This window comes from Miniopterus natalensis, chromosome 1, assembly GCF_054644295.1.
Source record: "Miniopterus natalensis isolate mMinNat1 chromosome 1, mMinNat1.hap1, whole genome shotgun sequence".
In the NCBI taxonomy this organism is placed as follows: domain Eukaryota; kingdom Metazoa; phylum Chordata; class Mammalia; order Chiroptera; family Miniopteridae; genus Miniopterus; species Miniopterus natalensis.
This window is the reverse complement of record NC_142081.1, coordinates 51,502,128-51,523,210: the sequence shown is the minus strand read 5'-3', so window position 1 is coordinate 51,523,210 and position 21,083 is coordinate 51,502,128. Positions and strand designations below refer to the sequence as shown.

The 21,083-nt window shown below is 42.1% G+C and overlaps 2 protein-coding genes across 2 annotated transcripts in view; one reads left to right on the top strand and one right to left on the bottom strand.

Annotated features, from left to right (window-relative positions):
• SCG3 (secretogranin III) overlaps window positions 1-5,184 on the top strand; it is a 36,956-nt gene extending 31,772 nt beyond the window's left edge. The window contains exons 12-13 of the mRNA XM_016224973.2: window positions 3,915-3,917; window positions 5,054-5,184. Coding sequence (XP_016080459.2) covers window positions 3,915-3,917; window positions 5,054-5,172 — 122 coding nt within the window. The 3' untranslated portion in view covers window positions 5,173-5,184. The remainder of the gene's footprint in view (window positions 1-3,914; window positions 3,918-5,053) is intronic.
• Window positions 5,185-8,464: 3,280 nt separating this feature from the next.
• Window positions 8,465-20,693, bottom strand: LYSMD2 (LysM domain containing 2). The gene is made up of 3 exons (XM_087814607.1): window positions 20,421-20,693; window positions 10,065-10,393; window positions 8,465-9,031 (listed from the first exon to the last, which is right to left on the bottom strand). Exons 1-3 carry the CDS (start codon window positions 20,691-20,693, stop codon window positions 8,986-8,988), a joined length of 648 nt encoding a protein of 215 aa, XP_087670733.1. The 3' UTR covers window positions 8,465-8,985.
• Between the last annotated feature and the right edge of the window lie 390 nt (window positions 20,694-21,083).

Genomic DNA, 21,083 nt, shown 5'->3' with positions numbered 1-21,083 from the left:
TCTTGTTTTGTTTATCCCTCCCCCCCCTTCTTGGAGTATTTTAAACAGAGGCATTTTCTAAACGCATGTTAGGTGCACTTGGCAGTCACAAAAACAGTCACTCAGTTAAAACACGACACGACTGGGCTCTGTTCTGAGTGCCAGCAATGTGAAGCACAGTAAAATGCAGCACACCCGCCCTCAAGTTGCTCACAGCACCAGTAAAGCACCGCTGGCACTGTGTGGTACTATCACTGACAGGCGTGGTGGTACAAAGTAGTGAGAAGAGGGGGCACATCTTACAGAGACAGAGATCACTGGGAGAAATGATTTTCATCATTGATGTTTCTATCTCTCTCTCGCTCCCTTCCTCTCTCTGAAATCAATAAAAACATATTTTTTTAAAAAGAAATTTCAAAGAAATCTTAACAAAAAAACCCACAGAAATCTATCTGGTGAGTGTGGTTTCAGATTGGAAAAATAAGATCCCAAAAGTCTGGAGAGAGATAGGAGGCAAGGATTTGGAGCAGAAATGATGGGGCTTAAAGCAGGGCAAGGCAGGGAAAATAAAAAAGGGAGAAACTTGAGAGCTATGCTGAGAGAGAGGAGCCAATATGATTCCCAGGTGTCTGGACAGAGCAGTTGCAAAGTGATGCTTTTAAAATGAGGCGAGCACTGCTTCTCAAACCTTAAAGTGCATTCAAAGCACATGCAGAGCTTCTACATATCTTGATGCCCAGGGGCCACCGGTAAATCAGAAACTTGAGGGGCAGGACCCAGGCATCAGTATTTTTTAAATCCCCCATCTTTCCACCATGCAGCCAAGTTTGAGAACTGCTGAGATAGAGCACAGTAGGAAGAAGGCGTATTTTCAGCCCCCTTTACCCTTGTAAGTTGAGCAAGATGGAAGCAATTATCAAGTCTTCACACATATCCATTTTATATGGCTCAACATAATGTGAATTTCCAAGCTGCCACTTCTATTAAAATTCATATGAACTGTATTTCATCAAATCTGTCACTGATTGGAAAATGCACTATTGTTTAAAGCATCCCTAAGGAAGAAAAAGTATATATAACATGCCATCAATGACTACGAAGACTTGAAAATAAAATAAAAAATTAAAAACCTATCTTAGAATCAGTAGGGGCCCAAATGCATTCCAAAACCAATGCAAATTGCATGGTCCAACAATTTGAACTATTTACGTTATTTCTTTCACTGATTAACAGATGAATCAAACTCCTGGTCATAACCAGCGACATCCTGCAATTCAATCTTTCACTTTAAGAAACAACCAACTTAGTCAAGCGTGGAACTCTGGTGCTTGCATATCAAAGGCTCTGTGAGCAAACTCAGAATGACAGGGTTGAGTCAGATGTTCCCTTCTGCCTCCAGGAGATGAGGGGAACATGCAATCCGCCCTCCTGAAGGCAGAAGCAGAGAGCTTTTTCTCCACAGCCTTCAGACATGCTCAGCTAGACTTGGGTCATCCCTCAAAGCCTGTGGGGATCCAGGCCCGGGGGCCACGTAGTGGCTGCAGCTCTGCGAGGGGGAAGGAAGCCTTGCTACAGTGTGAGCTCTGCCTTCCTTACCGTCTACCGATGCCCTTCGTTTGGCAGGGGCCTGGGAGACCAAGCCCAGGACAGAAAGGTCCATATGCTGTGACAGTGAGGGTGATGATAAAATCTTATGCAGCCTTTTTTATAAAAAAAGAAAAGAAAAAAAAAGAAAAAGTGTGCGTTTTAAAAAGTAAACCACAGCACTTCTCACTTTGATCCCTAACAACCTTAAAACCTCTTTTAAGATGAGCAAGGCGAGCACTGCCTTGTGTATTATCACAACCAGCTACGGCCTTTCCTCTGCGTCGGGCTGGTTTTCCTGGCACAGTGGTAGCTACGTCATAAAGATACAGTTTTCCCACTTCAAAAGAAAGCACATTATTTTCCCGTTTGTCCATTCAAATCACCTGGACCTCTTCACATCTGCCCCTGGGAGTCTGCCTTTGGTTCCACCAGGGATGTTGACCCTGCAGCTGAGTCTGAAGAGTATTAGTGTGAACCAGCGAGCCAGCCGGGAGCCAGCCAGCGAGGCGCACACAAAACATTCGCTCGGCTTGGTTCTCTGTTTTATGCCTGAGACAAAGGGAAAGTCAAACAGCAACATACTGCAAAAAACCCAAGCGCATACTGAACATTTGTTCTGCACCAATTAGAAGCTTCAGGTTCATTATTAAGGCCACAGAGTGGTCAAAGCAGTGACTACAGACTGGGTTCAGAAGCTGACTCTACCGTGACCTGGGCATGTGACTCACCTCCTCTGTCCTGTTTCTTCCCTCTGAAATGGAAATACTAATGCTCACCTCATAGGGTTTCTTGAGGAGCAGATCAGATGACGGTTGTAAAGCGCTCAATGCCCGGACTTATCTCTTTAATCCTCAAGGCTGTGCCCTAGTGGGGAGCAAAAGCCCTCCTTGGTGGAAACAAGCTCTCTAAAGCCTCAGCTCACAGTGATATAATAAACACCTGGTGCTTGTAGAGAGGTCCTTCAGGCTTAGCTGTTGTTTTTTATGTTTTTTTATTGATTTTAGAGAGAGAGTAAGACAGAAAAAAAAACATTGATGAGAGGTACATCTGCCTCCTGACTACCCCCCCCCCCGGGGATCCAGCCTGCAACCTGGGCACGTGCCCTGAGTGGGAATCAAAGAGCATGGGGCGGCACCCAACCAACAGAGCCGCACGGGCCAGGGCAAGCTTACTTTTTTCTTTTTTTCGTGCAGGGACTTAAAGATACCCAAGGGACCCAAGCTAGCTAAAAGGGCCATGGAATGCTGTGAGCTTTGTACCTGACTGTCTCCTCTCTCTTCCCTTTACACATTGAAAGAAGGCAGGGCTCTGGTCCAGGGGCCGCCAGCTGCCAAGGTGCATGGCACTGTCCTCAAGAAACTCAGCCTAAGCAACTCACAATCTGGAGGGGTCTCCCCAAGTACTTACTGTATGTGTGGGAGACCCTCATGCCCAACCATGAGGGATGTGTGCCATAAATTTTGGTATCTCCATAGGATGTATTGCACAGGACCCTTAACAACGGTGTTTTGAAGAATATTAGTGCTCACCATGTAAAGTTAAATGAAAGGCGTTAGCTGTAAGTCTGTATGTACACTGTGATCTCAATTCTGGGGTGAGATAGATATATTTGAAAAACTAAAAGGAAATAGAACAAAATACCAACTGTGGTTATCTATGATTAATAGAATTCAGGTGATTTCATTTTATTTTCATGCTTTTGTTTTGCTTTTTAAGTAATAAGCATATAATACCTAACGAATCAAGGAAAGAGGCGGGTTTCTTTTCAAGCGTTCAGGGAGGCACCACAGCAGCCTCCTTACTTGGGGATCTCTGTTTTTGGTGGGTGGTTTGATGGTTTACATAGGTTTTTGTTTGTTTGCTTAAGTAGCACAGAGAAACCTTAAAGAGGTTATGGTTTTTGTTCTATGCATATAGTTCAAATGGTGTGAAAATCAAGGTAATTATTAATTTGGGGGGAAAATGTAAAAAGTGTGTTGTCACCTCAACAGGGACTAACCAGTGTAACAAGTTCAAATAGTCAAAACACCTGGTTCTGATCATAACTTTTACCACCTGTATGACCTTGAACACAAGCTTTAGGATCTTCTTACCCCAAGTGTGAGTCCTAGACTAGCAGCATCAGCATATCCTGGCATCTTGTTCAAAATGCAGTATCTGCTCCCAGACAAGAAAAAGCTAAAGGAGTTCATCCCAACCAAACCAGTATTTCATGAAATGTTAAAGGGAATTTCTTAAGAAGAAGAAAAAATATTTTTAAAAATATGAATAATAAAATGGCAATAACTACATACCTACCAATAATTCCTTAAAATATAAATGGATTAAATGCTCCAATCAAAAGACAGAGGGTGGCTGAGTGGTGAAGAAAACATATATGTTGTCTACAAGAGATGCACTTCATATTGAAATACACACACAGACTGAAAGTAAAGGGATGGAAAATGATATTTCATGCAAATGGAAATGAAAAAAATAACCTGGGGTAGCAATAGTTATATCAGAATATCAGACAAAATAGACTTTAAAACAAAGGCTATAATAAGAGACAAAGAAGGACATTTCATATACAATAGCCAAAATATGAAAACAACCTAAAGTGTCCATCAATAGACCATTGGATAAAGATATGGTACATATATACAATAAAATATTACTCGGCCTAAAAACAGAATGAAATCTTACCATTTGCACCAACATGGGTGGACCTAAAGGATATTATGTTAAGTGAAATAAGTCAGACAGTAAAAGACAAATACCATATGATTTAACTTACATGTGGAATCTAAAAACCAAAACCAAATAAATGAACAATCAAAACAAATAAACTCATAGATACAGAGAACAAACTGATGGTTGCCAGATGGAAGGGGGTTAGGGGCCTGGATGAAAAAGGGGAAGGGATTGAAAAGCACAACTTGGCAGTTTCAAAATAGTACAGGGATGTAAAGTACAACGTAGGGAATATAGTCAGTAATATTGTAATAACTGCGCATGGTGCCAGGTGGGTACTAGACTTACCAGGTGTGATCACTTTGTAAGTTCTATAAATGTCTAACCACTATGCTGTACACCTGAAACTAATAATATTGAATGTCAACTGTAATTGAAAAATTAAAAAAAAAAAAAATTTAAAGCAGAATCTGGGCCCCCCCTTTGGAGCTACAGAATGCAGACCTGCAACTTCCCAAGAGCCCCAGGTGATTGGTATAAACAGTCAAGTTTTGAAGCCCTGGTCCCTAAGCCTCCGTGGTCAGATGAGGGTGGTACCCCCCACCTGAACACCTAGCAGGCGTGATGCTGGAGAGCAGATGAGCCAATATAACACATACACGTGGTTTTAAACTGCAAACCTCTGCAAAAATGCCAAGACCTAGCATGCAAGATGGGCTGGTGGTGTATAAAACTCTTCTTGGTTAATGGTAATCACTGTAAGGGGATTGCTCTTTCCTGATCTTTCTCATGATGCCCTAATGATGTTTTCCAGATTATGACCTTTCAAAGATGAGGGACTTCATCAACCAACAGACAGATGCTTATGTGGAGAAAGGCATCCTTGATAAAGAAGAAGCTGACGCCATCAAGCGTATTTACAGTAGCCTGTAAAAATGGCAAAAAGATACAGGAGTCTTTCCACTGTTTCAGAAAACATGATATAGCTTCTGACTCTTCTAATAATGTGATTAAAGTCATTTTGACCCACGGGTTATTAGAAAGTGCTGGATTTATGGTAGTTAACCTTTTAAAAGTGGCTAAAACATAACTTTCTTGCCATAAAAACTATCTGAAAAGTAAAGTTGTATGTAAGCTGAGATTTTGTATTTAGAATTCTTATTTCCTTGTAGATTTACATTTTATATTCAGAGATGTGCTGCTTTGGAAAAGCCTGCAATGGACTGACCTTAAAACTGAACTTTTTCCCACTGTCACACTTATAAGCACCCCCTGAAGAACTGGGGGTTCTGTTTTCAAGGCATGCTGGGGACCAAAGCAACTCACAGCATATGTCTGTTACAAGATGTCCTTTCCACTACCAGTTCTCTTTTGGTTGAAATAAATTCACATTTCCTCAAAGCCTTTCTAGCTTGAAGGTAGCTAGCTATCTGCTTTTTCTTTTTTGAATGTTCATTGATTTTTTTTAGAGAGAGAGAGAAACATCAATCTGTTGCTTCCTGCACACACCCTGACAGGGACAGGGGTTGAACCCACAACCTAGGTATGTGCCCTGACTGGGAATTGAACCCGTGACCTTTTGGTGTTCAGGATGACACTCCAACCAACTGAACCACACTGGCCAGGGCTGCTTTTTTTTTCCCCCCCTAAGGCTGTTCCTGCTGGTTCTATATCAGGACCAATGGCACAAAAAGGAACCTGAAAAACTGGCGTAGGATTTGCTGGATTTATTAACAATTTCCCCCCACTCTTAATATTTTCTATTAGTGAGTTTTCAGACGTTGGTTTGGTTTGTTAAGAGGGATAACTATACTCTCCAAGCAGAAAATGAGGTCATAAACTTTACATAAGGCAAGGTAAAAATGTCCGCCTGATCTGAGTTTTCTAAGCTGGACTTGATCCAAGCCAGGATTTCTCAACAGAGAGCAATCGGGCCAGACGGCCAGGTAGAAACAGACAAAAATCACTCCCTTCCCCGTGAACCAAAGCCGGTAGCTGAGCTCCTGGAGGAAGGGGGAAGGTGCCACGTGTCCCTGCACATCTGCTTCCTCAGCCGCCACCGCAGACACAGCCCTGGGACCGCAGTCACCCCAGGTCCTCCTGAAACGTTCATGGGGCATGTTCCCAAACCAAAGATGCTTTGAAAATGGATTATTAGGTATAAATTACATATTTTTCTGTATATTTCGGTTGAAAATCATAAAAATAATATAATGCTTCGTGTAGTAGCTGTCACTGTTTCAAATGGCCTTCTGATACCTGTCTTAAATGCCCCTACTTGGTTGGCATCCACTTTTTGGTGAGACCTGGGAACTTAGAGAAAATGAAAGAGGCTGCTTTTCATGGGTAGCTGGCCCCTGCTGCTCCTCCCATCCTCTCTAGAACTGCAAAAATAAACAAAAACCAAAGCCTGACATGCAAAAATCTAAACTCTTTACTTAATGTATTCTAGAGAAGCCAGTACTCATCGGAGAGTGATGAGAGGGAATTAAAAACACCTTTGCCCAAACTACGCCTGCCAAAGCACAACGAATCAGACTTGTTTTAATGAGTCATCTTTGATAACATGACCGACTCGACTTCACCCATGTCCTGTAGTCCACATAGGCTGCTTCTACATCGGAGAAAAAACTGGCTATGACTAAAGCATTTTATCCATTTGCTTTTCTGTAATTTATCTAAATATCTACGTAGTCTTTTTAAAAATAAGAAATTTATTTAGTGAGTTTATTGTAGCCTTCTGAGCACACTGACATTCATTAGCTCCTACCGATAACCAAGACAAAAGGGAGATCATCAGTTCTGTTTCACAAGTAAGAAAACTGGTTCACAAAAAATAAATGTGGACACAAAATATGCTCAAACTCTTATGGCCGAGGAGTGGTAAAGCTGAACCTAGAGCCCAGGTTTCCTCTCTCAGTCCATTCTCCCACGGCGATCCCACCAGGCGCAGGCAAGGCTAAAGCACTCTCGACAGGCCAGTTTCACCACAGCCACGACGAAGTCCAAGTTTCTGATAACTTGAAAAAGGGGAAGAGATGTTTTGGCTAGAAATTGCTGCAAGACCCGTGGGCAAAAATAAAATACTCAGAAAAATGTTTTTGAGATTGGGGTCTTAATTTCAGTTTTCAGCTTATGTTATGTCTTTGGGATAGTGTTTTTGGACTTAGGTCATTTGGATTACTCTTGGATTTCAGATAATTTTATGTTAAACAGCATAATAACCTCACATTTTTCAAAGTTCCTGGTCCTCCATGGAGCCGGAGCCTTTTCTTCCATCCACAGCTGTTCTCCTTTTTTTCATTTATTTTTTCCTTTTAGTTTTCTCTTCTTCCAACTAAGTCCCCATCGTTCAAGTAATAGGATAGTACAAGAAAACAGCAAAGCATGATCGAGAGATCACCCTCTATCATAGATGATAATGACAGAAAAAAACCAGGAAATAAAAACGAGCTGTCATTATCATGAAAAAAAAAAAAGAGAAAAAATAACAAGGAAAACATGCACACAAGGGATTATGCACGTTGTGAACCAACAAGAAATTCAAGACAAGGACAGACAACTGCTGTTCCCATTCATGCCTCCAGGGTTGGACGTGCAGGTCCTGCAGGTCGGTTCTGCAGACAAGAGGGAAAGAAGACGGGAAGCAAAGGTCCCTTTTGCCCCTCAGAGAGCAGCCCCCTTTTGCGATGTTGGGGAGGAACAAGCATGAGGAGTTTTGTGGAAGCCTAAAGATTTATTTAATCCAGCAGTTGAACAGAAATTGAGGCCAAAATATACTTAACTGTAAATAATATATTGCTTAAGGTTTCCCGCTGTAAACTATACATATAGTAAAAGTAAAACAAATGAAATTATGTGAATAAAAACCTAACCCTTAATTCAAATGAGCACAGTGACTGCAAAACACTCTGTGACGTGACTAATCAATGACATCTAAACTGGAATTCATCCATGTGTCAGGTCATGGTATTGCGTTTTCCTTCTATTGTCGGAGTCCATGTTTCACTACAGCTGAAACACATCAAGTCAAATACTGTGAAAATGCAAAGGTTACTACTTACCGCAGATGATTTGCTTTTAAGGTATTGAAACTTTTTTCAAAATTGCAATTAAATTAATAAAAACCATAAAAGTAGAGGAAAAAGTTGTCGCTATTTCAAAAATATAACTTAAAATCAATTTTTTCTCATTTGTTAAAAAAAATTGGAGACTCAAATGTAAAAACATAGTTTATTTTTTTCAGACTTTGGTAGTTTATTTTTACAAAATAGCAGACAAAATTTGGTTCTTTATATTAATACAGAATATGTAATACATATCGAAATATATATATTGCACTTAATTATAAACACATAGCAAAATCGGCATCACTCAAACAGCAACCATGTTTTTCACGTAAAAGGAATTCTCAAGAGATAAACGTTTTTAGCTTGACTATGTAAATAGTCTTTGATGCTTTCTGTCTACTAGTATTTACAAAAGCAAGTCTAAAAACTACCACCACCTGCAAAAGTGATGAGCTTCGGGATACAATTTTGTTATCATGCCATAATGCAGACTTAAAATTATAAAGCCAGAGGGAACTAATCACTTCAGTGCAACTGCCAGGGGTGGAACTACTTAATTGTGATTTAAAGATGTACACTCTGAAAATCCAAAAGGGATGCTTTTGAATCTTCAGTTGTTGGTTTCTTTATGATCCAACCATCTCTTAATCCAGGTGAGATTATGCTCCCTGTTCATCTAACTGTGATAGAGTGAAGTTGCATAGGGATTGTCTTCTTCATCTCTGGGGGGGGAAAAAAGGAATATAGCATAAACCAGTGTTTAAAAACTGTATTCAGGAAACTAACACATATATTTATCACACAACTTAATATCCACTTGCCAAAGAAGTGCAGGTGTTATCCACTTACAATATCATGAACACCTTGAAAGCTGTATGAATTGCAAACACTCACTGAGGTGTACTTTAGTAATTCCATGTTATTGGTGTCTCAGTTATTGGAAAAAAGACTAGTACAGTACTTGCTATATATTTATATTTATATTACATTTAAATAAAGTAATAAAATTTATATTAAATTATAAATAATTACATTCTTAGTTCTGTTTATATTTTTACTATTTCACCTCTTTCTCAAAAGGATTTGAGATGCCTATGACAAAGGGGATACATATAATAATATGGATAAAATAGAAAATAAAAATCAGGGCTAAAGAAAAGAGAAGGGTACAAATACATTAACCATAAGAAATATTATAGTGGTTGAACTGAGCACCAATTTTAGTTGCAACCTTTCTGGCAGTCAGGGTAAAAAAGGAAGCTCAGTAGGTTGTGCCATTCTTGGGATCATAAAGGAAGAAAAAACCCAATTGTATAGGAGAGAGAAAGGTTTGTCCAAGTATCAAATTGAAGAAAACTCACACAAGATCTTACATAAAAAAATTCTGAAAACAAGCAATGGACAATGTCTTTGACAAATATTATAAGGATCAATATTTTACAAAGTATTCTCTAGGGCATTGCTTCCTTTGAAGGCGTCAACTACCTGTGTCTACTTGGCTGTTATCCAGAATCGTTAGCTGGACAGTTATGCTATAAAGCAAAGAAACAAACTTTTCATAATCACAGAGACAAAGCATTGCAACAGATAAAGCTTTATGTAGAATACAGTGGCCCTCTTTAGATTTCATATATTCAAAATGCCTTTCTGGAATTAAAACATAGTTTTTTAAAGCAATAAAAGAAAATCTGACCAAGTGAAAACATCTTAAGAGTAATTTATTCAGCCTCTGACACTTTACCAGCATATTTTTACCTGCTCTCTTCTTTTAGTTTCCTGGCCGCCTGCGTTGATAACTTAATCTGCAAGTCTAGTCTCTGCAGGAAATCTCTGGCTGACACTTCCTGAGGCTGCACTGGCTGAACAGGAGATGCTTGGGGACTGGGAGGGGAGGAGTCTTCCGCAGCTACCGGCCCTTCTTCACGAGAAAAACGGCCATCAACAGTTTCATTTTCTGGAGAATCAATTGAGTTAAGTCCATTAAACAGCAAAGGCTTCTCTGAAATGATTGGGATGTTCAAAGTTTTCTTCAGAAATATACAATCATTGGTAAACAGTTTATTTGCCCTTTTAATCTGCTCCATCTAAAATACAAAAAAGAAAACACAGAGTTACATATAAATAAACCCAGAAGCAGGGCTTATTATGCAACACAGAACTAAAAATATTCATGAAATAAAATAAAAATAAAAGTTTTAAAAGTAAAAAAAAAAAAAGAAAATATTCATGAGCAAAATCTATGCAGTGCTTTCTCTGGATCTGAGAAGTTTAATCTGGGTTTTGTCATCTCCCCAGATACCCCTAGTCATTTCAAGAGATGTCAGGAAATTCTGTCTCCCAATTTTAAAAACAGAAAGACTAATTCCCCCCCCCCAATCACACTATATTAGTTGCCCTACAAAGCAGCCTTTACCAAGCAGCTTTAAATCCCTGAAGTTAAAAAATACAGAATTTTCTGCATTTATTTAATAAATTCCATTTTTATGTTAACATTTCTATTATCTGATGTTTAAAATATTTACTAGTGCTGTTATTTTAGTTCTGGAGTGTTTCCGGCGTCTCTTGAATTGTATTTGGTAAACATAATGGAAGCGGGAGGTGGTACAGAGATAAGGACAGCAAGAATTTGGAAGAAGGGTGTAGGCCGGGACTGCGGTCTTTAAGAAAGGCCTCACGGGGAAGGTGGGGTTCTGATTTTGATTCTTTTGCCTTTAAATGGACCGTGAAGAATGGGCAGGAGTGGCACAGGTAAGGAGAAGAGGTGGGGAGCACTTTACAGGTAGTATCTCATCTTTTCTGCCCTATGAAGTAGGTATTTAAAGCTTCAGTTTCAAATAAAAGAAATAAAGTTCATAGAGGTTATGTCCCATGGAGTCATAATACAACTGGCAGATGAAGAAGCTAGAATTTAACACAGGCTTCTATAACCTCAAACTTTTTTATAGCCCATGGATGCCTCCCCCAAACCACAGAAATGGGGATAGGAGCTGGAGGCAAAAGGGGGAATGGAATTTACATACATTGTTTAACCTCACTTAACCTTCATAACAGTTCTGCAATCTAGATATTAGCATCTTCATTTTTACAAATGAAACAAGAGAGTCAAGTGACATGTCTAAGTCCACAATGCTGGTCAGTGCACATAGGACTCAAGCTTCACAGGTGCTTAGCATGTTGAAGTGCCCACTCTTCTGTCTATCACATGTATTACAAGGTATCTGCAGACTTCCCCAATCAACTAGCCTGGGGCTTGCACCATGCTAGGCTCTTTACATTCACTGCACCATCTAATTTTCACCACAACTCTTTCTTGTGAGGTATGTAACTAAGACAGTTTGGTACAACAGCTAAGTGCACAGGCCTGGGAATCTCGGGCTTGGTTTCAAATTCCAGCTCCACCAACACAAACTATATGAACATGAGCTCGTGAGTTCTCTCATTGAGCCTGTTTCCTCACATGTAGAACAGGTATCATCTACTCTTCACAGGGATGTCAGAAGGATTAAATGAGAGTTTATATGCATACTTGCAGAGAGGAGATAGATGGTAGATACATAGATAGATGATGACAGATAGATGATGATAGATGATAGATAGATAGATGATAGATAGATAGATAGATAGATAGATAGATAGATAGATAGATAGATAGATAGATATAGCTAGATGATAGATGATGATGATAGATAGATGATAGATGATGATGATAGATGATAGATGATAGATAGATAGATGATAGATAGATAGATGATAGATAGATAGATGATAGATAGATAGATAGATAGATAGACAGACAGACAGACAGACAGACAGACAGACAGACAGATAGATAGATAGACAGATAGATAGACAGATAGATAGATATGGATGGGTGAATAGATGATAGATGATAGATGATGATGATAGATGATAGATAGGTAGATGATGATGATGATAGATAGATAGATAGATAGATAGATAGATAGATAGATAGATAGATAGATAGATAGATATAGATAGATAGATAGATAGATAGATAGATAGATAGATAGATAGATGATAGATAGATGAGAGAGAAAGAGAGAGACAGGGAGGGAGAGGGACAGAATAGAGACAGAGACTATTTAGCAGAGCACCTGGCAGTAGATGGTATTTACTCCTCTCCATATCCAGTGAAGAAATAGAGGCACACAGAGATGATTGATTGGACCAAGTGTAAATGGTTCTATAAATTCAAGAGCTGGAATTTCTGTCTGAGTCTAGGTCCATACACCACCACGATTAAAGTGCATGACTAATGGGAACACATTACGAAGATCCTTCAATGCCAAACTGATTGAGTGAAAAAATTAGATTTCTACTTCAAAGGTCCTGAAGACACATTAGTTAAATAAGTGAATTCTGTTCTTCCTACTTTCTTACTATAAGCTGCATCCACACAAATAATACATTTAAAGCCTTTTTTTTTTTTTTTTTAAAGACACTGCATTAAAGTATCTTATGTGCAGGGTAGGTGGTCTTTTGTGTTCTAGTTTTAAGTTAAAGGAGATAAGGCAAGGGTGAGAAAGAGAGACCATGAATAGGCTAGTGCATTTTAAAGATAAAATTAAAATCTAAGAGTCCTAAGTATCTCTGGTCTAGTTTAGGCTTAGATTTGAGAGAACTGAATGATTTGAATACTTTATCCATAGCAGGTTCAGGTATATTCTAATCTGCCTTTAGTGCCTCTTGCATTCTAACCAGAAAGAGCAGCTGCAAATGCCCAGAGCAAGGAAAAATGAAGTGGCTGAGTGCGGGCATAGAGAGCACACTCCGGGCCACGCCGGGCCTTCGATCCAAGGCAAGGAATTTAGATTTTATTTTAAAAGTGACAGGAAGCCCTTGGACAGTGAAGGAAGGGAGTGACATGATCTGATTACAGTTAAAGATCACTTTATGGAAAATGGATCAGCACCAGTGGAAACAGGGAAGCACAGTTATGCAGGAAACCGCAGTAGCACAGACAAGAGACTGTAAATAATCCCAAACAGTGATGTGATGTTTTAGGAATGTTTCATACTTTTACCTGAGCTTAGATGGGCCTAATGTTCTGGGAATTTCACCTCACAGAGAAGGAATAAAAGTCATGATCCAACCCATGGAAGACCTGGAAAACTCTGCAGCTGCCTCACCTGTTCAACATTTTCTAATACTCAATTAATGCTGAGAATAGGAAATGTGACCTTTTCAAGGTGAGGCAGAACTACCCTCTGTTTCTTGGGGGCAGATAAGTAGGGAGAGGTGTAGCAATCAAATGCTTTCATTTCAAACTCTTTTCTAATCAGGATTGAATAGTATAACTCAACCAAGTTTACTGTCTGGTCACTAAGAAACAGATAACAGAATAATTAACCCTTTGCAGTCGTATTAAATTTGGACATGGGTGTCGTACTGGTCGGAATTAAGAGCTTTCAGAGAAATTATGAACTGATACATGAATGAATAGAGTTAAGATTCGTACGGTTCCTTGCTGTGGTGGCTGAGAGCAGACATACGGCCGGAACGGTAAAAAAGCTTTGGTGGCTGAGAGTAGACAAACGACCGCAAAGGGTTAAGAGTCAATAGGGTGGCCACAAGGTCAACTATGATAAAATTAGGTAGAACAAGTGACGACTTAAAAACAATTTATTTAAAATTACTCCCCTGTAAATGCATTCTATAAAGGTGAATTTACTAGGAGAGAAATCGTAAAACTTCCTCCACAAAAGGTAGCTGGACAGCGGCTGCTAAGCATGACCAAGAACGCTCCCCAAAGGCAACTCTGGCCACCTGCCTAACAGTGAATGCAAAATTCAAAATTTTTTTTCTTCCTCTTGTACACAATAATATAAATGGAACCACTTTAAAATGGAGCTGGATTTGCCATATTAGAGGAACAGCCTTGCAGGTCTTAAGTCTCAAACCTTGGAATGTTTAAAACAGGGCAAAATAACCTTTGGACTGAGCCTAAAGCAACATTGTTTCCCAACACACTGTTTGCAGAGATAACAAGAAAGCAGTTATTATGACTACTGGACTGATGACTACTGGACTAAAAATTTAAAGCACTGTTTAGAATTAACATCACTATGTTACCTGCACCAAGGAAAATGCCCCCCTTCTATTGATGTAATTGTTCCCCTTCCCTTTCTCACAAATACCCATTGCCTTTGTCTCTTAATTGGAACATTATTTGGGCTTCTGCTTGAATTAAAACTTCCCAAATAGTTATTCTTACTGATCTCAATGCATGTTGTTTCTCATTTTGAAAGGCCTTTTATTTTTAGGTTAATACTCTCCGTTCCTTAAAAAAGACACACCCTTCCAAAGATATTTCAGGAAACATAATAACAAACACTTGCATAGCACTGTGTGGCTTGCAGAATATTTTCACATATACACAACTCTCATTTTACATAAAAGAAAACAGAGTTAAATATAGGATTCTCTCAGGATCACTTTCCAGTAAGTGCTGGATTCACCACCCCACTGTCCTGTTAAGTTCCAGGTTTGGTGGCAACCAGACTCCTTCACTGCCATGTGCTAACGGGGAGAAGGATTTCTCTCTTCCTCACACTATCTCAGAAGAACATATGACATTCCATTATATGAAATGTCCAAAAAGACAAATCTATTGGTTAGAAAGTAGATTTGTGGTTGCCTGGGGTTGGAGAAGGGAACAGGGAATACGGGCAATGGGCACGGGGATCTTTTCAGGGTGGTGGAACTGTTCTAGAATCCTGGTGATGGTTGCACAGCTCTGTAACATTACTAAAAGTCCTTGAATTGTACACTTAAGATGGGTGAATTTTGTGCTATGTATATTATTCTTCAATAAAGCTGTTTTTTAAAAAAGAATACATGAGAATCTATTAAAACCCCAAGTACTAAAGGCTACTTTACCATCCCTCTCACTACAAGTGGCACTATTTATTTATGGTTTCCTTCCCTTTGACCAGCAATCATCGACAATTTCCAATAGCAGCAGGGGCTAAAGTTATACACACGAAAGAGTTACACACACTTACATTTCTAACTGCCAGCACTTGTTCCCCCTAACGTGACAGTTGGTTCACCTTTTCTCAGCAAGGTGAGTTCTGTTGGGGGATCTGTTAAGAAGTGACTGAGCTTAGCAGCTCATTGGGAGAAAAAGGGAACCCCTGGTAATGAAAAGAGAGAGGAACTGACTGAGGACAATGTGGCCTCTGGGGAGGGGAGAGGACACGCAAGTTGCCAGGGGAAAGCAGAGAGATAAAGAAAGGGTTTATGCAAATAATACATCCCCTCTTTGCCTCCTACCCACTTTCAGTTTCTATACTGTTCTCTGACCGTTTTTCCCCAATTTCAAAGAGTTCACAGTGGCTGCCTGAAGCTGGTTGCTTTCCTCCAAAGGCTTGCATCCAACTAAGAAGAGTCGGGTCACTACAAAAGCCATAGCTAAATCTAGTACACTCGGTTAGGTAAGCGGCCTTAATGACTCAGTGGAGGTAAGTGCAACCAGGGAAATTCCAGCCCAAGTAAGTTCATGTCTGAGGTTTGAACTTAAATGGTTTCTCAACTCAGCCCAAAGAGTTTCAGTTTCCCAGACCCACTTTCTCAGATGTCTCTTAGTCGGGTAAAGATGCTCAAATCTTTATTTAATATAAATCTTTAATTCAATATAAGGACCCAATGCTGGGGCAGGGGAGGAAAGAAGCACCAAGTACCAGCTGTGGCAGTTGTCTTTTCTCTGCAGGTAGGAGAGCCTCAAAGCAAACTTTGCAATTCAAGTCAAGGAGGCTGCACCCCCTCATTCAACCTGTATCCTGGGCCCCAAAGTTAAGGGTCTGCTCAATTCCAGGGCCTAGTGACTTCATACAAGTCAGGCTTTCCTGTGGATTAAACCCACCCATATGTGGAGGACTCACTGTGTGCCAGACTCAAGCTACACACAGAAATAAATTATACAAGCAACCTGGCTTCTCAAGGAGCTATCCGCCGGTGGAAAGCAGTAGCTGATAAGCTCACTATGCGTAAAAAGAGGACAGCATATATTATCTTGTAGCCCCAGCATCTAGCAGAGGGCCTCAGACAAACTAAGCTCAAAAAAAGTAACTTTTAAAATGTCAGTTAATAACCATGAATAACTTTAAAAGGGATGGTGGAAAGAGTCATTAAGATATTTTCTAAGTCACTGGCAGAAGGACTATAGTCCATCAGGCGTCAGACCTGGCCGGGTTCTTGAACGTCCACATTCTTATTTCCTATAGAGAAGCCTCCTGAATCCCTTGGCCCATCTCTAGGGCAGAGATACTCCAACGAAACAGAGAACAAATAAGCAGAAAATGTAGAGCATATCAACAAATCAATGAGAATCCAGCCACTTTCACCACTTCCTTCTCTACTGCTTTGGTCCAAGCTACTATGCTCTCACCTACATTATTGCAAAGCCTCCATCCTATCTGATCTCCCTGCCTTCGCACTTACTCCCCAACTCCACCTCCACTACCCTCACCCCACCCACCACCCCACAGCAGCCTATTCTCAAAGCAGCAGCCAGAGTGATCCTTTTAATGCATAAGTTAGATCATGTCACTCTTCTGCTCAAACTCCTCCAATGCTTCCAACTCATTCAGAGAAAAAGCCAAAGTTCTTACGATGGTCTTCAAGACCCTAAGTAATCTGGTCCAAACTCATCAATTACATTCCCACCTCAGGGCCTTTGCATTACTCGCTGTTCCTTTTGCCTGGAATGTTCTTCACAGATATCTGCAAGCTCCCTCCCTCGCCTCCTTCTCAGTGAGGTCTTCCACAGCCATACTATTTTAAATTGCAGCTACCCCCACCAACCCTTTCTCCTTTCTCTTTTTTTTTTTCTTTTTCCATTTTGCTTATCAATACCTGACATATAACATAATTTGTTTACTTACTGTCTCCACTGACTAAAATATAAGCTCCATGGGGGCATGGATTTTTATTTATTCACTAATGTATTACCAGAAACATAGAAGCTGGAAAGAAAGAAAAAAGAAATATTAGATGAATGATAAATACTGTTGGGAAAAGCAAGACAGGGAAGGGGAAGAGGGTTGCAATTTGACATAGAGTAGTCAGGAAGGTCTCATGAAGGAGACATTTAAGTGAAGACTTGAAGGCAGTGAGGGAGCCAGTCACACAAGCAAGATCAGCTACACGATTTGTAGGGCCAGTGAAAGTGTGGGGTGCTTGTTCACCAATTATTACAAATGTCAAGATGACAACTGCAGAGCATTAAACCAAGTACAGGGCTCTTGTAAGCATGGGGCCCTGTGTAACTGCACAGGTCACACACCCATGACCGGTGCCCTGCATGCAGCTCTCAGGAAAAGAGTGTCCCAGGCAGATGGAACAGCAAGTGCAAAGGCCCCAAGCAGGGGCAGTGCTTTGGGAACAAGCAAAAAGTCATGCATGAAAAACATGAAGATTCCTGGGTCCCTTTTCTGGATATTCTGATCCAGTAAATTCAAGGTCAGCTAGAATCCTTTCTTTTTACTCTGTCCCAGGGCATTCTCCTATCCAGGCAAGTTTGAGGAACATACCTATTTCCATATCCTAGGATGTACATTGCTGCTAGCCATTGAGTTCCACTTCAGATAACCAGTTTCCAAGGGTATATCCTAGGATGTGCATTTGCTGCTAGCCATTGAGTTCCACTTCAGATAACCAGTTTCTCAATTGACACCCAGCCGGGCATGGCTCAGGGGTTGAGCGTCGACCTACGATCCAGGAGATCATGGTTCGATTCCCGGTCAGGGAACATGCCTGGGTTGGGGGCTCGATCCCCAGTTGGGGGCCTGCAGGAGGCAGCCGATCAGTGACTCTCTCATCATTGATGTTTCTATCTCTCTCCCTTCCTCTCTCTGAAATCAATAAAGATATTTTTTAAAATAAAAAATAAAATAAAATCTCAACTGACGATGAGTAAATTCAGTTAACATTTGTAGATATTAATTAAAGCAAGAATATCACTTCACTGTTACAGTATTATCACTTTCACTGGTTCTACGTAATCAATGGAAGAGTCTCTAAAAACCTCATCAACTATATAGTTCAGGGCCCAAAATAAATGATATATATGTAATAAACCAGTGGTTCTCAGCCAAGAGTGAGTTTCTTCCCAGAGAACATATGGCAATGTCTGGATGGGGGCAGGAGTACACCAGCATCTACAGGCAGAGGTCAGGGATGCTGCTAAACATCCTACAATGTATGGGAGAACCCTCCCACCCCACCCCCAAACAAAGAATTATCCAGTCCATAATACCAACAGTGCTGTAGTTGAGAAACTCTGCAATAGACTATTTGTGTCTATAGATTATAGGTCCCAATCCATTATACTTGAGCTTAACACCTTAAAATCATCTTTATAAAACTAATAAAAAATCTGATTTACACTTTAACAGAAAGGAGTGATAGTTATGAGTAACAGAATCTATATTAGTGAAAAAGGAGTGAGAAAGCATTTGATCTAAAGTACAGACCTTCAGTGAGCAGATGTTTAGAAGCTCTAAAGCAATCAAATGAAACCATGGAGGGCAGTGGGTTGCAGAGAGACTGATATGGGTAGGGACCAGGGAAATACCACTTCTCTGGATATCATGCGCTCCTAGGTGCAGTCACCCTGGCCTAGTAGGTAAGACCCATAGAGACCAGACAGAAAAGACTTTCCTTCTTCAGTAACCAAGACACTGAGAGAGCTCTTGATAAGACTAGGATAAAAAATATGGGTGGAAATCAGAAGTAATATCTAGAGAAAAGCAAGAGCTTTATCACTGTGTGGGTTCAAGGTGATCTCAATGAATAAGCATACTTGGAAAACATTCTTACCTCTTATCCATCTTCTCATCTGCAAAAAGAAGATTAATTACACCTATCTCAAGGCTTACCCGGAAAATCAAATTGAATAATAACAAGATGGTACAGGATAAATGCAGAGCTTGGCACATAGCAGGCATTCTGCAGAAGGTAGCTACTGTTACTTGCCAACTCTGCTTTCCTCTGGCTTTGACCCAAACCAGGCCCCGTTAATGCACATAAGACGTGTAGCTCTAAGCTCACATTTGGAACTCCCAAGGAGGCAGAATGGGACCATTCATGGCACGATGTCAGTCCATGCCTGCACTGCAAGATCCCTGTTCTCAAAATGTTTAAATGATAGAAGGACCTGCTAGGTAAACATATACCCGCCTGAATGTGCAAAATAGACTACTGGTCTCTGTCATTCAGTGAAGGGCCAGAAAGAGTGTCACCTTAAGAGAAAGATACAGGTAAGATCGCCTTTCTTCCCATTGCTGTCTAAGGTGCTTCAGGAAAGAACATTGAAAACTGATACAGAACTCAAACGCACAAAGGCCATCCCATAGCTCAGAGTTAATTATAAGTAATTTTAATGAAACAATATGTTCCCTCAGGTTTCCATGTTCTTCCCAGAGGTGTAATGCAATATACCCATGACACACACACTTATAAATTTATAATAAACACAGCTCTCCAGTTCACCTAGACCACAGTTCTTGGCCGCTGCTTAGTGACAGGTGTCACATTCACAGTTGCCAGTGAGCCCAGGGGTGTAATTTCACTTCTAAATTAAAAAAAAAAAAAAGTATACCCGATAGAACCAGAACATCCTACGGGAACAACTACCATTCCTGACTCATCGCAGTGCTTGTTTACACAGAAAACAAAATTCTCTGCCCACGTCCGCACGTCAGTTCGGCTTTGAGTAAATATATACGTGGGGGTATGAACAGGACCGAAAATCCAGTGAGCGTGGCTCCGGGTGATGCCAAAGCCCGGTCCTCTTTGGCCTTTCTCACGCGACAGATCTGGTCCGAGTCTGGGCAGGGCACCGGGAACTTGATGCACTTACCTGGCCCGCCCCTCTGGCTACCGGGCCAGCTTCGGCGACCTTCGCGGTCGCCCGCAGAGCGCACGGAGCCCGCGCTGGGGGCCGAGCCTCCCAGGGACAGAGGCTGCCTCCTCGACCCCCTCCCCTCACACGCCCCGCCCCAAACCTCTCTCCCCCCTCCCCCCTCCCCCCTCCCCTCCCCCCGCCCCCGCCGCCGCAGCCCGGCCCGCGGCCGCCCGCGCGCTCACCGTGACTCCGTACTTGAGCGCGATGCCCTGCAGCGTGTCGCCCGCGCGGACCCGGTGCTCCACATGGCGCTCGATGACGCCGGCGCTCAGCGGCGCCCTCACGCTGGCGGTGCTGCCGTACGAGCGGGTCTTGGTGCGGGCCAGGCTCAGCGACAGCTCGGCCTCCTCCGGCTCGGAGCTCGGGCGCGAGCGGGGCGGCGGCGAGGGGGCCGAGGGCCGGGGCGCGCGGGCGCCGCCTTCCCGCAGGGCCGGCGAGGGCGAGGAATCCGCCATGGGTCCTGCGGAGGCCGCCAGGTCGGGAAGCGGGCCAAGAGGGCGGTGCCTCCGCCTCTGCCGCCGCCGCCCCGCTTCCTCCTCGCTGAGGCTGCGGCTGGCAGTGCCGCGGGGGCGGCGGGCTGGAGGCGGCGGCGGGCAGCCGGGGTCCGGCGCGGCGGGCACCCCCCCCCCCCGCGTCCCTCCTCCCTGGGCGCACGTGCGAGGGGAAGGGCGCAGTCAGCTCCCGCCGCGCCCCGCCCTGCGCGCCCCGGCGCCGCAGGCCTGCGGGGCGAGGAAACGGAGCGCAGAGCGGCCTATCCTTAGGTGTCCTCGGCGCCCGCGGGAACCACTGCGCCAGGCCGACGGGGCCCGCACAGAGCCGGCCCCGACCGCGGCAGAACCCCGACG

Coding starts and splice junctions, on each gene's coding strand:
- LYSMD2 (XM_087814607.1), bottom strand. CDS start 20,693: ATGGCGGATTCCTCGCCCTCGCCGGCCCTGCGGGAAGGCGGCGCCCGC. Junction 10,394..20,420: donor CGCTCAAGTACGGAGTCACG/GTGAGCGCGCGG, acceptor TTTGTATTTTAG/ATGGAGCAGATTAAAAGGGC. Junction 9,032..10,064: donor AAACTAAAAGAAGAGAGCAG/GTAAAAATATGC, acceptor TTCCCCCCCCAG/AGATGAAGAAGACAATCCCT.